Source organism: Cuculus canorus, chromosome 2 (genome assembly GCF_017976375.1).
Source record: "Cuculus canorus isolate bCucCan1 chromosome 2, bCucCan1.pri, whole genome shotgun sequence".
Taxonomy (NCBI): domain Eukaryota; kingdom Metazoa; phylum Chordata; class Aves; order Cuculiformes; family Cuculidae; genus Cuculus; species Cuculus canorus.
Window position 1 is genome coordinate 24352314 of NC_071402.1, and position 13906 is coordinate 24366219.

The 13906-nt window shown below is 40.0% G+C and overlaps 1 protein-coding gene across 1 annotated transcript in view; it reads left to right on the forward strand.

Moving 5' to 3' along the window:
* NIPAL2 (NIPA like domain containing 2) overlaps positions 1-13906 on the forward strand; it is a 52731-nt gene that overhangs the window by 18959 nt on the left and 19866 nt on the right. Inside the window, exons 3-5 of the mRNA XM_009558056.2 lie at positions 923-1094; positions 11702-11761; positions 13724-13845. Coding sequence (XP_009556351.2) covers positions 923-1094; positions 11702-11761; positions 13724-13845 — 354 coding nt within the window. The remainder of the gene's footprint in view (positions 1-922; positions 1095-11701; positions 11762-13723; positions 13846-13906) is intronic.

Sequence of the window (13906 nt, forward strand, 5' to 3'; positions counted from 1 at the left end):
GATGGAAGAAGAAAAATGTATTTTACCACCATTTATGTTACAATATCTCTACCATTTGTTTTCCAACTTTTTTGCCCCATTTCTCTGTGCAGAGAGGCCAGTGAGGAATCTGAAAAAGGAAACAATGTTTTGCAGAACTAATGTGGTAGACATTGCATCCTTCCCAATCATGACACCTTCCTGAAGACCAGTGTGGTCAAAGTCAATTACCTTGTTATATAAAGGTTCTTGCATGCGATCAGAAAGAAAACTATTCTAACATGTGTAAATGATAGCTTCTCTATATAAGAATTGTTGATTAAGTGTTACTTGATCATATATTATATTTGTTTTCTTTCTGAAAACAATGCTGTACCTGAGATCATTTTCTAATATAATACAGAAGATTGTATCCAAATCTTAAATTCTGATTAATTCAGAGTCCTCCCTACAGCAGATGTGATTAAGTGTTGCCTTTTTCATTCTGAAATTGTATTTCTGGATAGGAGCAGCAACACCAAGTTGTTTGATCCCCTCCTAACAGTTTGTTGCCACAGTTTGATTCTTTCCTATCCTCTGCCTTTGAGTGTTTCCAGGTTTACAGCACAACTGTTGAGCATTGCTTTGAAAGAAAAACAGGGATGTGCAGGGATAGCTAGGAAACACTAGCTAGTATTCACTTAGAATTTTCCAAGATTATTCAGAGGTCTAATTTTTCAGTCATTTCCACTCCAGCTAAGAAAGCACGCATCTGAAGCAGCACTGAGTTAACACGAAAACAGTGTGTATGCAACAACAAGCTGAAAGTCATGTTTAAAAAGAAAACCTTGATGCTCCTGGAATTTGAAGTTGACAGCCCCCTTAATTATTCCACTTTTGTCAGACATAAGAACACAATGGAAGTCTTTCTCTTCATGCCTGTTCCTAACAATTAATTTTCTAGAAATGCGCTCATCTCCGACTGGCGTGCCAAACAGAGCTGAAGCCCTACTACATGAGCAAGCTATGGTGGTGTGGTACTACCCTCCTGGGGCTCGGAGAGGTGGGCAATTTCACAGCCTATGGATTTGGCCCCATTGCCCTCATTGCTCCACTGGGATGTTTATCTGTCACAGGTGAGATAACCTGCCATTTCTTGCTTGGGTACATACTTTAATCAAGTTCTTTTTTGTAACTAGAGGAATAATACCACAGGAACTACAGCAAGAACACAAGGGGAAAATGTTAACGTTGTGGTTTGAAAAGAAATTGTTCATATAATTACATGAGCTGACAGCTTAACACAAACCCTCTACTTAACTCAGAGTCTCTTCTATTATCTCTCTTTTTCCGTAGTTTTGTCTTTCGTGTCACTTTGTGCTGGTTATGTCAGTTGGTCTCCCAGTGCTGTATGAGTGTTAACAGCTCTGCAAATCCCCAAAGCGGAGGGCTGATGTCCTGCTGACTGCAGGGAACTGTGGTCGGAGCTCGGGATATGACAATGTGTTTTCTGTTACTGTCACAGAATGATTTCTACTCCCTGTCCCCTGCCCATCACCACGTTTAATGGTGGGCAAATTTGCTCGACTCTCTTCAGTGCATGACAAAAACAAGATGCTAGAAACTTCCTGAAATGCTTAGTTTATTTATGGTCATTATCAAAGTTATTAATTTGTTCCTTCATGTTCAGATTAATCAGACTTTAGCAAAGTCCTGTCCTTAAGACACACTTTATATAATCTCGCTCTCTACTTCGTGTGGGTTTTTTGTAGTTAAGGTGTTGACAGGTGTGAGGTGTCTGTTTCTTTGGTGAAGAGACATACGTTTTAAAATGTGCTATCACGTTGTCCTAATGCAAAGCAGTGTGGATGGGGCAATACTGTAGAGAGGCAATACTGTAGAGAGGCTGTGAAAACAGGAATACCAGGTGCAGCTGCATCCCTTAATCGCGTTGCTGCATATCCACAGCTGAAACATCCAGGGCTGAGATATCTCAAGGGCTCTGCCTGCATATGCTGGAGCTCATTCACTTGCTATTGACAAGTAATAGCATTTCATGGTCTGTCTCTTGCTCCAGTGTCATGCTTGGAAGTGGCATTACAGTGAGTGATTCTGCATGGGAAGGTAGAAAAGATGAATTATGTTCACGGTGAACTGCCTGGTTGTACTGGAAGGAGGCAGCCGACTGTGTGTGGGTGGAGTTCTGGCAAAGAGAAAGTGAGTGAAGGGAACTGCAGGCAATTTACTGTAACCTTTAATGTTAAACTGTTGTAGAACTTTGGTGAATGAAATACAAAGCTACAGCAGTTTATCACTGTAGGAAAGATTTCTAAAAGAAAGGAATGAGATATTACCTGAGACAAAAATGTAAATTAATATGACATACCCCAGTGTGATTTTGGTGGCAGTAGTTATGTCTCTAACAACTATAGACATTTCCAGATATCTCTGGACATAAGGGACACTGGCCAACCTGATTTGTTGCCCAAACTGAATAAAATGCACAGTGAAAATCAGTGGGAAGGGAAAAATTCCATTTGTTATTAAACTGCTACAAAGAAGAGGTCGCATTTAGGGTTGAGTTTTATCTGGGCAGATTCCCTCTTCTTTACCATGCTGCAACTGTTTCCTCTGTTTCTGCATTTCCCTTTACTTATGACACATCCCAAGAAACCATTTCCTTAATTGTAACAAAATTTTCATCCACATTTTTTGTTTTTATAAGTGACCTAAAATGCTTATCCTGGAAGACCCCAGAAAGCACTTTAATATCTTGTATTCCATTCCCGTATATCAGCTGACGGTATCCATTTCATAGCCCAAACAACAGAGATATCTGAAATTTTATTTAGTCTAGCAAACATTCCCTTAAGAAAGGGAAAGTAAAAATTTTGCAGACAGCCAGTTACAACAATAACTTCCCAGTAACACTTCCCACCACTGGATACTTTCTTGTCTTCTGAAATTAAAGCCAGAGAGAGTGAACTCATTTAATTTTAGAGAATTTGTCATTTAGAGCAATGACAAACTGACCAAGACACATGCACGTCATCTGCTAAAAGCTGGGCAAAGGACAGTTTAGGCAGCAGGGCTTCCAGTTTAAAACATCAAGAAATCCCCCATTAAGTTGTGACCTTTTTTAGGTGGTGGAGGGTGGACTTCACGCAGTCTAGTTGACAGTTGTTTTGAGGTACTGTTGAATGTGTGTCTTTTATAAGTCAATTTTTTAAATGAAGAAATTAAGCAATTGATAACAAACTCCAAACATGCATCTGAACCTGAAGTCGGCCCTTATGATAAGAATTTTTTCCAAATTCCTTGTAGCACATCCCACACCATAAGACCCAACTCTCACCTATATTGGGTATTCAGTACTGAGAGGAAATGTGCTCTGCAGTAGGCCCACTCTGCAAAGATCCCCATCACACTGGGTCTTCATGGAAAGTTTCCATTGCTTGGAGACCAGAGGTCTGGAGAAGGATAAGGCACACTGGAGTCCCTGCCCAGAACAGATTTGGGCATCATATACCTCCAGACCTCTGAGATGGGAAGCATCTTGGGTCTTAAAATAGTTGGAGCCAACATCTATTATGCTCTGCTACCACATTTAACTGCATCCAATTGAATTTTGCACTTAACCCGGTATCAATTAACTACTGAAAAGTTTTTATCTCATCCTATTGAGCCGGGTACTTCTGATGACTGTTTTAGAAAGAAACTAGCAGAACAGGCCATGAATTGGCATGACACCAGTAGATTTAATTTTTTTTCCTTAGAATTAAGCTACAATGGCTATATTTTTCTTCTTACACAGTGTAAGTATTTCTGTGTGTGGTTGCAATGATGCAAGCTCTACATCTGTTCAGTGTTTTAAATAGTTTGAGAAGACAACAGTTTTTTTCTTCAAGAGGAGAAACTGGCAAGTTTTTAATTTAAAGATGAAGTAGTAATGCATGTTTGATGTGATCATTAAAAACCTTTTTGTACTTAAAAATTAAAAATCATGTTTTATATGTAACAGTAATTTTAGGCTCCTGTGGTTTTCAGCTCACTGCCTTGCTTTTGCATGCAGAAATAACTTGGTGGGTTAGGGGGATGAAGAGAGGCCAGTGCTACCAGAGAAAATTTCTTCTGCAGTTGTTTTACACTTAACTCCCTTAGACTGACATTGTTGAGATCCCTTTGCATTCTTATATGATCCTTCTAAATAGCTGTGGACCAAGAAATTTGAAAACTGATATCCCTGATAGCACTTTAGGAAAAAAGGTTCTCAAATGTTCTCCTAGAAATGGATTTCTCCCACTCGCTGTAATGCAGCATCTTTGCGGCCCAAGAAACTGTGATTTTGAGAACTCTGTTGCTAATGAGAACATTCACCATACTATTCTTTAAAATGCTTAATTTGTACCTGTCTAGAAGATGCAACAAAAGGATTTTCAGGTTTCTTCCTTCTCTCTGCAGTGTGTATGTCCTATAATCCTGTTGCCAGAATTAAGCTCACCTTAATGGTCTCTCTTTTGAGCAATTATTCTGATATTTCACTTACTTGTTATTTAGGATATTAGAATTAATGATGGTGAAAAATATTTTGTCCACCGCTTTTTTCAATACTAATATTTAATCACATTAGATGTCACATGTTCAGCATGCAGGAAAGCTATCAAGAGGTTGCACACCAACTTACCAAATTCAGTAATATCTGCCTTTGTACTCAGTACACCATTAATATCTATCATATAAGCTAAAAATAGGTTTGAGTAGTCAATTAGTTGTGATAAATTTGTTCCCAGATGTCTTTGAATGAGCTAGCTTTAGTTTAACTCTGGCTCTGCATACAAGTATTCTTTAACTTTCTCCAAATTTGCGTTACTCCTCCCTGATACAGAGCGCTGGCCCTGAAGGACCCAGGTCCCACCAGGTCTAAATGCATCCATCCTCCTCATACTTGAATTGTCTCCCCTGTCTACCCCAAAATGACCCACAATAGGTCAGCAGACTGGTTTTCCTCGAACACCTGCTCTCCCCTTGAGCAAGACAGTACATCTGAGAAGCAGGCAGCGTAAGATGAAGGAGGTTTTAAGCTATTAGTCTCAAAGAAGGGGATTCTTGGTCATTAATTGCTTATATACAGACTCAATCACAGAGAAGGTACTACAGGCACGCAAAACCATCTGTGTTTAATTTGTCAGTGCCTGCAGAGCGCCCATGCACCTGCTTATCTTTGTGCTTTGTGCATGGGCATTCGAGGCAGTCTGTGCTTCCTGTCATTCTGTCCCCTCCAGTAGCCCTTTGCAAGAGAGAGAGATATTTTGTTCTGCTCCAAGGCTGTGAGCACAGCCTCTTTCTCCAGCTCCTTTCCTTCTCAATGTGCTTAATAAAAATGGTTGGGGCATTTTTTTATAGTTTTTTCACACTATTTTTTAGCTAAAACCCATTCCTCTCATGACCAGACACCTTACCATGTCAGCGTATTTTCTTGTCCCTTTCTTAGTGTGCAGCATCTGGATCCCCTGTGGAAATACTGTTACTTGCACAGGAAGACCTGTTTCCCATTCTCTGCCCCCCTGAACCTCCTGCTTATTTGAGCTGCAGTGATCGAACGTTATCACCTGCCTCGAATCCTCTCCAGATCTTCCTGACTGTGTGGCAGACCACAATAGCTTGAGTCTGGGGATGGATTTAAGCATCTCCATTGCTTCTCTACCAATATGGTACTGAATCTCTTCAGCTTGGTTTGTCTGTATGCTTTAAGGTCACGTGACTGCAGCAACTGCATCCTCCCAGCTTGAGCACTGCTCGACCAATTTAGTGCAAAATCAACTGTGTGAGCTTCAACTGACCCTTAAGTTGCATAAAACAGTGTGAATGCTTGGTCTCAAAGTGAAATGTTTTTCTTGTTGCACAAACTGGGAGAGATGCAAACTTTAAACAACGGTCTTTGAATCATAGCTGGTACTCCTCCTTTGGTATTTCATCCAGACCACCAGTGAAATGTATGCAAAAGTATTCTGCAAAATGGATTGTTTTAAATACCTTTACTTAACTGAATCAGTTAATCTTAACAGAACAAACATTTGAGGCAAATAATATTAAATTTTGTGTTTGTATTGGAAAACTATTGGATAAGAAAGATTCAGTAAAAGCAGTCTATGCAGTTATGAGGAGCGTAATAGTGTGTTTAAAATAGTACATAAAGCTCATCTAAGAACTGAAAACAGGCAAAGGAGGAATATGCTAATATTTGAAGTTATGAACAGTTATGAAAGGAGTTATTTAGTGTAAGACTTGACAGTAAAAATAGAAGTAAAAAGATGAGGTTCATAAATAGCCTCAGTATCAGGAAAACAACATAATAATGAAGTATGCTTATTTATGAGGTAGCTTTGGATAGGAAAAATAAGTGAAGGGCACTCTTCCGTTTGATTTATTTAAGGCTAGATTGGACAAAATACAGAAAATACACTCTACGGATCAGTACATATTTTCTGTCTTTAACTTTTCCTATTGAATATTATCCCTTTCTTAAAGAAACAATCTGGAAACAATCTTAACTACATCTTTCATGTCTAGGAGGCATTCAGCATCTGCTAGTGGCAGAACTGACATAGCATGCCACTCTTTATTTCTGTTTTTGCTGGAGAAAACCTAAATGTTGGGATCATCACAAACTATCACTCTCCTATTAGCATCAGCGTCTGACTAAGCTACATGTAGCACCATTACAGACCTCCCTTAAGGGACTTAACTGTAAATTATGCAGAAAGTGGACATTTTTCTACCATTTTTTCAATTTAAATTGAAAAATCACATCCTTCAGTGAATATATATTCATTCAATATATTGTGAATATATATTAATTCAAGAATAAATTTTATGCTAATGTATGAGAAGACAAGGTTGTTTCAGCATAACCATTAAGATCCTGAACAAAATTTTCTTCCCTTTTCTACACAATAGTTTTTATTTATTGTGATTTTGATGCAGTACCAAGTAATAATATTTTTCATTTGAAATACTAACTCTCTATGTCTAGATTGAAGAGTTTCCTAAGCTTTCAGAAAGACTGTCATATAGATATAGATATTTTACAAGATGTTTTTACTTCTCAGTTTGTGGATATTAATATAAGAATGACTCAATTAAGGCATGAAACGAACTCAAGGTTTTCATTAGGATGTGTTGATTCTGTAATGTTCAGTCCTTAACAGATCATCTCCTAGACTTTCTGCCCTTCTCTTGATCTAGGAGGATATCTGCCACTGCTTTCAGTGGGAGTAGAATCTGTGCTGAGTTTTGAAAGTTTTGCCTTAATAGTAAGTTATAAACCTAAACCTGTTCTGAGACTTTTCAGATGACCAGGGATGAATCCTTTGCTTCAATAACTTACAGGCCGACAATCTGGGCTTAGAGTTGTGCATGTGTTGTATTGCTAAAGCTAGTGGCTCAAAAAAAATGAGGCTTCAAACAAAGATAAATTTCTTGTTTTGCTGCCAAGCTGTCACCAGCTTACACTTTAACACAATTTTTTCTCTACATTTCTGTATTGTTGTATTCTATTGCTGATGAATTTTAATAAAAAAGAGAGACTATTTCTCACTCTGACACAGATCACAATCTCTATAACTGTCTATAGAGGGTTTTTTTAAGAAAAACAGGCAAACAAATGAACAGTTGCAAAGACACATTAATACTTTTCAGCGCAGCAGTCTCCCAAGTTCATCAGTCTGTTTCATCCCTAGAGTTGAACATAATGTTCAGTGATTTCCTTCCCACGTCAGTATAATGGTGTGGGAAGAGGAGGCACACAGCTTCTGTGACAGAGGGGAAAAAAGGGGACCCTAATGTGGGAAAAGGAAAATTGGGGCTTGGTGGTTGGAAGTTAGACTTCACTCTAGTGAAGGGGTGTGATCATGGTGAAGAGAAAGCTATCCAGGAGAAAAGCAAGAGGGTGTTGAGGAGGAGAGGTGAGGAGATAGGCAACACCTCGCTTGTGGTGTGAGGGATGGTGGGGAAGGAGCATAGCACAACACTTTTGACAGGGCTGTGCACAGGAGCTAAATCTGGGACACAGTAAGGGCTTTAACTCGAATATCTAACTGATGGGCTAAGCTGTAGCCTCTATCTACCCTCTTCTGCCAAGGTTTCACAGGGTCCTAGGATAACTCAGGTTGAAAGGAACCTCAGGAGACTCCTTCTGCTCACAGCAAGGTCAGCTTGAAGGTCACCAGGCAGAGAGGAGATGGGGTTGGGGGGAGTGTTCTGGCCTTCTAGAGTATTGCCTTAAACTGCCTTTTCTGGAGGAGTTAATGGCTTAAGCAGCTAAACAAACCTGAGACTGTGGGCTGGAGCCCAGAGAAGTTAAAGAAGAAAGGCAGAACAGCTGTGAGGGCTGTGCATTTCTCACTGGGCTCCTGGAGTACATGATGATGCATGCTATTCGTATAGCAGCTGAGTAGAGCTGCAAACCCAGCAGAAGGCAAAATGGGCAGACAAGCTCCTAGTGCTCACAGCCTCCCTTCATATGCCTCGTCCTTTGGTCCAATGTTTCTTGTGAGCTACTGTCTGCTTCAACACAATTTGCCCTCAATTTCTTTGATTTAACCTGGCTCAAACCCACCTCACAAATTAAAGAACATGAAAGACTATTAAAAAGTCAAAATTAGGGATCTTAAACCCTAGTAAATTATCAACAAAAATTAAAACGTGTTAGGCAGTGTGTAATAGCAAGGTATTCTCTTGATTGTGCTAAGGTAGATCACTTAAAATTCGTCCCTGAATGTAACAGCTGATCAGTCATGTATGTCACAGAATCATAGAATAGTTAGGGTTGGAAGGGACCTTAAAGATCATCTAGTTCCAACCAACCCCCGTGCCATGGGCAGGGACATCACACTAAATCAGGCTGCCCAAGGACCGACCCAACCTGGCCTTGAACACCTCCACAACTCCCCTTAGCAACCTGTTCCAGTGTCTCACCACTCTCATGGCGATTATTCCTAATGCCTAGTCTAAACCTCTCCAGTTTGTATCCATTCCCCCCTGCTCCTTTATGAATAGTCCCTCTCCAGCTTTCCTGTAGGCCCCCTCAGGTACTGGAAGGTCACTGTAAGATCTCCTCTGAGCCTTCTCTTCTCCAGGCTGAACAAGCCCAACTCTCTCAGCCTGTCCTCATAGGGAAGGTGCTCCAGCCCTCTGATCATCTTTGTAGCCATCCTCCGGACCCGTTGCAACAGCTCCATATCCTTCTTACGTTGAGGTTTCCAGAACTGGACACAGTATTCCAGATGAGGTCTCACAAGAGAGGAATAGAGGGGCAGAATCACTTCCCCCAACCAGCTGGCCACTGTTCTTTTGATGCAGCCCACGATACGGTTGGCCTTCTGGGCTGCGAGCGCATATTGCCCTCTCATGTCAATCTTCTCATCAACCAGCACCCCCCAGCATCTCATCGATATCCTCTAGCACCTTATTAGTTCTGTGTATTCTTTCTCAGCTTCTTTGCTTAGATTTATCCCATTTGCTTTTCTTCTTCACTTGAATGCAAATGAAGTGTTGGTAACTTATCCACAGGAACAGTTGCCATTTGTGTTCAGAGTCTCTCCTGGGTCTCACTCTCCTCACCTTTGTGTTGTACCTCCCCTCCTACTTCGGTTTTTACTCCAGTCCCATATGGCCTAATATATATTCTTAAAACCTCTCCTATTTTTGGAGTCCTCTACATATTACACATCATAAAAAGCATTAATTATACATACATTCTGTTAAGCTCATGATCTCTTGTGCATTACCAGCTATCTCTGGAGAAAGAGCTTGTCGCATTTGAATGCATTATTAAAGCAGTTGACAGGCTTAGTGACAAGTTTCATTATCTGGATGCACTCCAGTGCCTCTCTGCACCCACTGCCAACATTGGAGATTGTGGTCTCCCCAAGCTGCCATTTGTCATCTCCAGAGAAGTAGGCAGTGGAATTTTAGGCATAACTTACGTCACCCCAAATTGGATGCCAACACTAGACCTGAACCCTATTTCCTAGATCTCCACTAAATGCAGAGTCTGCAGACGAGGGGGGTACTCAAAAAAAAAAAAAAAAAAAAAAAAAAAAAAGAAAAACAGAAACAAAAAGCCAAAATCACTGAGACATCAGTGAGTTAAGCAACAGGTCTTTGCTGTTATTGAGATTGCCTAGGTGGGTGGCCTGAGGTGGGATGTGGGAGAGCTATGACAGCAGGGAGACAAAGCAGCAATTAATTCCTGCGCTATCTTGGGTTGCTGCTGCTTCTTTCCTGATTTTTGTCCTCTCTCTTTTCTAAACCTAGATAACTCTAGCTCTATGTTGCCTGGATACCAGTGTCTTTTCTTCAGCAAAGTTATCACTGAAACATTGAATAAAGAAAACCATGTTAGGCAGCTTACTTTCAGTGAGGCATTTTCAATTGTGGATTCTTTCATTGCACTTATTCCTTTGCATAGATCTCCAGCACTCTTCATATAGTTTAAATTTATGACTTATGCTGTATCTGATTTTCTGCTGACTGGGTAGCACAGACATCATGATGAATTCCAGTTCTCTGTTTACCTCTTGTTATAAACCTCTCTAGATTTGTCTAGAGTATATCTACTAGCTAACCACAAGATAATTTTTCCGTTGGAGCAATAGGGATAATGTGGCAAATATGGTTGCAAAAATGTTGAACTGTTATTTCAAGGATAAACAGAGAATTCAATGCTGTCAGCAGGTACAGAGCTCCTGTAATAGCATCCCATGATTTAGGTTTGATGAGTCCCTTCACTGTCCCTCCTGGGCAGAGTCTTTCTTTGAGATTTCCAAATGAATCTAACATTATCAATGCATGTCTCCCAAAGTCCTTTCCTTGTCTCTTTTACTATTCAGCCTCTTTTGTATCTCCTTAAAGGTAGATGTATGTGCTGGAGTAGAGCCATGTCTCCCAGGTGGCCAATGGTCTCATCCATCTTAAGTCCAACCCCCTTCTCCCTTTTCTAGCACGTGTCCACACTGAAATGCTTACCTGAAATCCTGGCCTGATCACTACTGCTGCTCACCCATCCCGGAGAGGCCAGTCTAGAGGCTCGCATGGGGGATACAGGAGAGCTGAACAAGGGGGAGATATGCCCAGGGCACAGAAAGTCATTTCCAGGCCTCTCTTCCATTTTTCTACTTTGTCATTTCAAGTCAGTCTAGAAGACCATGGGCAGTGCTCCCATATGGTTCCTCCACCTGCTTGCAGACATTATGACAACTATCTTAGTTCATACTAAATAGATGCCTTTGCAGTGGCTTTCTTCCTCTCAGTTGTATTGTTGCTGCTTCTCTTATAAAACTCTAATAAATTGAAGTCTGAAGAAGCATAACTTTACCCTTCGATGAAGGAATTTGCCTTGAGGAAGTCCATGGGAAAAAATGGGGAGTTGAAGAGTAAGGCTGACCACTGCCCAGCTTTCCTGACACTGCCACAAATGACTGAAACGCAGCAGTTTAAGCAGAGTCTGTGTGGGAGACAGGAAGGGTATTGCATTCTTTCAGCCTCATAAAAGCCTGCTAGGTAAGTATAAAATGTACAAAACTGAGTGTTTCTTCATTGCTGGAGTGGAATCCTGGTTGGTTATATTATGGTATGGTGAAAAAAACTAGCCATGAGATATATATATAAGGGCAGCTTTTTGCTATAGCATTTGATATTGATATGAAATATAAAAAAAATGGTCTTTATATATCTGTTCTAGGTAGTGCATTTATTTCTGTCTTATTCCTAAAGAAGACCATGAGGGCTGCTGATATATTGGGTAAGTAAGCGTCTGCTAATACAGACGTGTATCACCATATGCTTAGCAAGCTGTAATTCTCACGCAGCCCCTCACCTTCACACTCCCACTTTCCCAGGCAAATGCTTTGAGGCAGATACTTTCAAAATTGGGAAGAAGTGACAAAAAGAGAGAAAATCTTTAATGCATATGGGAAAGACTGCATTCCCAAACCCTTTGCTTTTATAACCATAACTCATTCCTTATGTGTCCTCATTGCTCAGATTTATTTTAATTATCTATTTTTGCCTCTGAGGTTGTATTTAGTATTATATTTATGGGTACAGTACAATTTTAATAAAAACAATGAAGCTATTGACTTATTCATACAAATGTAAGATTTTTTTTTTCCTTAATGCATAAGCGTTGCACAAAAATGCGAGCTCAGTTAAAAGTGACAACTTCCCTTTTGTTATTAATTTTATGCCTTCAAAGAACAAATAATCATGTTGGTAATGTTTTGTTGGGAAGCATGGTTGTCACTGTAAAAGCATGTCAGTTTTTTGTCTGTGTCCAAGAGTTTTTTGCATATCAGGACTGCCCTGGTTGAACACAGTAATAGTGAGAGAAAAGCATGTTTCCGATATGGGCTTTATACAAGACATTTCCTTTGGGACAATGCACCTGATGGTTGGGACAGGGTACCTGATGCGTCTGTGGGGTTCCTAATGTCTAGGCTTGATTACCAAGGCTGTAACAAGAACATCACAGTGGTTCTCATGAATGTTTTGGAGAGATCAGTTCAGTATTTTTCCAGGAATACTATATAATATTTATTTAGGTTATCCAAGTTTGCCAGCTCAGCTGCTACATTCAGAATACCCCCTCCCTTGACTGATCATGTTTCCCTTATGGCCTTATACACTGTGTGCTTCTTTAACTAGTGTTCAGCACTGATTTATTTTATTTCCGTGAGTTCAACTTTGCAAGAAAGATTTAACAATGTTGCTACATTCCATAGGAATGAGCTGTATGATGGGAAATATGCGATTTTTTGCAAGCACATAAATATAGAACAGTTCTGCTTTTTCAAAGGAACTATGTGCACGATAGCTGTGCCAGTAAAGTCCTTCGGATGTGCTTTGTTTTGTATTCCTGAGCCTGGTATTCTACACTGATTTATACGTTTGCCAAGAATTTTAAAGACTACTTGAAAAAAAATTTGATTAGTTAGTATCTTCCTTAATCCAATATTGTTTATGAGCTCAGGATCACTTCTATCTTGATACTTTGATTAACATCTGTGTTTGTCAGCCGGCTGTCCACAAGGCAGAACTTCAAGATTTTTATTAAAAGCACAATAATGCAAGTTTGACCTTGAAAGGCGCTCTGGCAGCCTTGTGGCTGAAGAGTCTTTTGCAAATCAACCTTTTATAAAACAGGTCATAGGTCTGCAAATACAACAGGGAGCAGCCAAAATGTTGGCTTCATGACAGCTTCACCTAAGCATGGACTGGAACATATGTGTTGTGCGTCATGTCTCCGGAGCAGGTTCGTAGCTGGTGCAGATCTCTGTGGTTACACTGGCTTTAGGAAAGTTGTATTTATTTACGCTGGTTAATGATCTAGCTGCCTGCCTCAGAGAGCAGCTTGTCTTTTCAGTATAGGATAAGTTTGTGTGACCTTTGTATCCATGAGAAATACGAAGCATTGATTCTCCTGTCATGCACTTGGTATTAGACTATTTGAAAATACATTGCTGTTTTGGAATTCTAATTCATGAGGCTTTACTGACAACTGTTTTTCATATTTCCATAATCCTTTGAGTCTTTAATAAAAACTACACTAGGTAAGACAACAAATGCAAAGCAATCCAAGTACCTAAGCCTGTATCCGATTAAATGGACTTAAATTTTCTTCTAGAAACTATTTCCAAGTCAGCTGGAGAACAAAGATGACCACGATTAACTGTATTACCAAAATAACGTGTCATTTTCTTTAAAGGGGGAACACTGACAGTAACAGGGACATACTTGTTGGTGACATTTGCTCCAGATGTGCCCCAAGAGATCACAGCAAGACGAGTTCAGAATTACTTAGTGAGCTGGCCTTTTTTGGTGTATTCAGTGAGTATCTGGTTCATATTACTCCCTAAATCAGACAAAAATGGTGTTCTTGGGCTTTTTG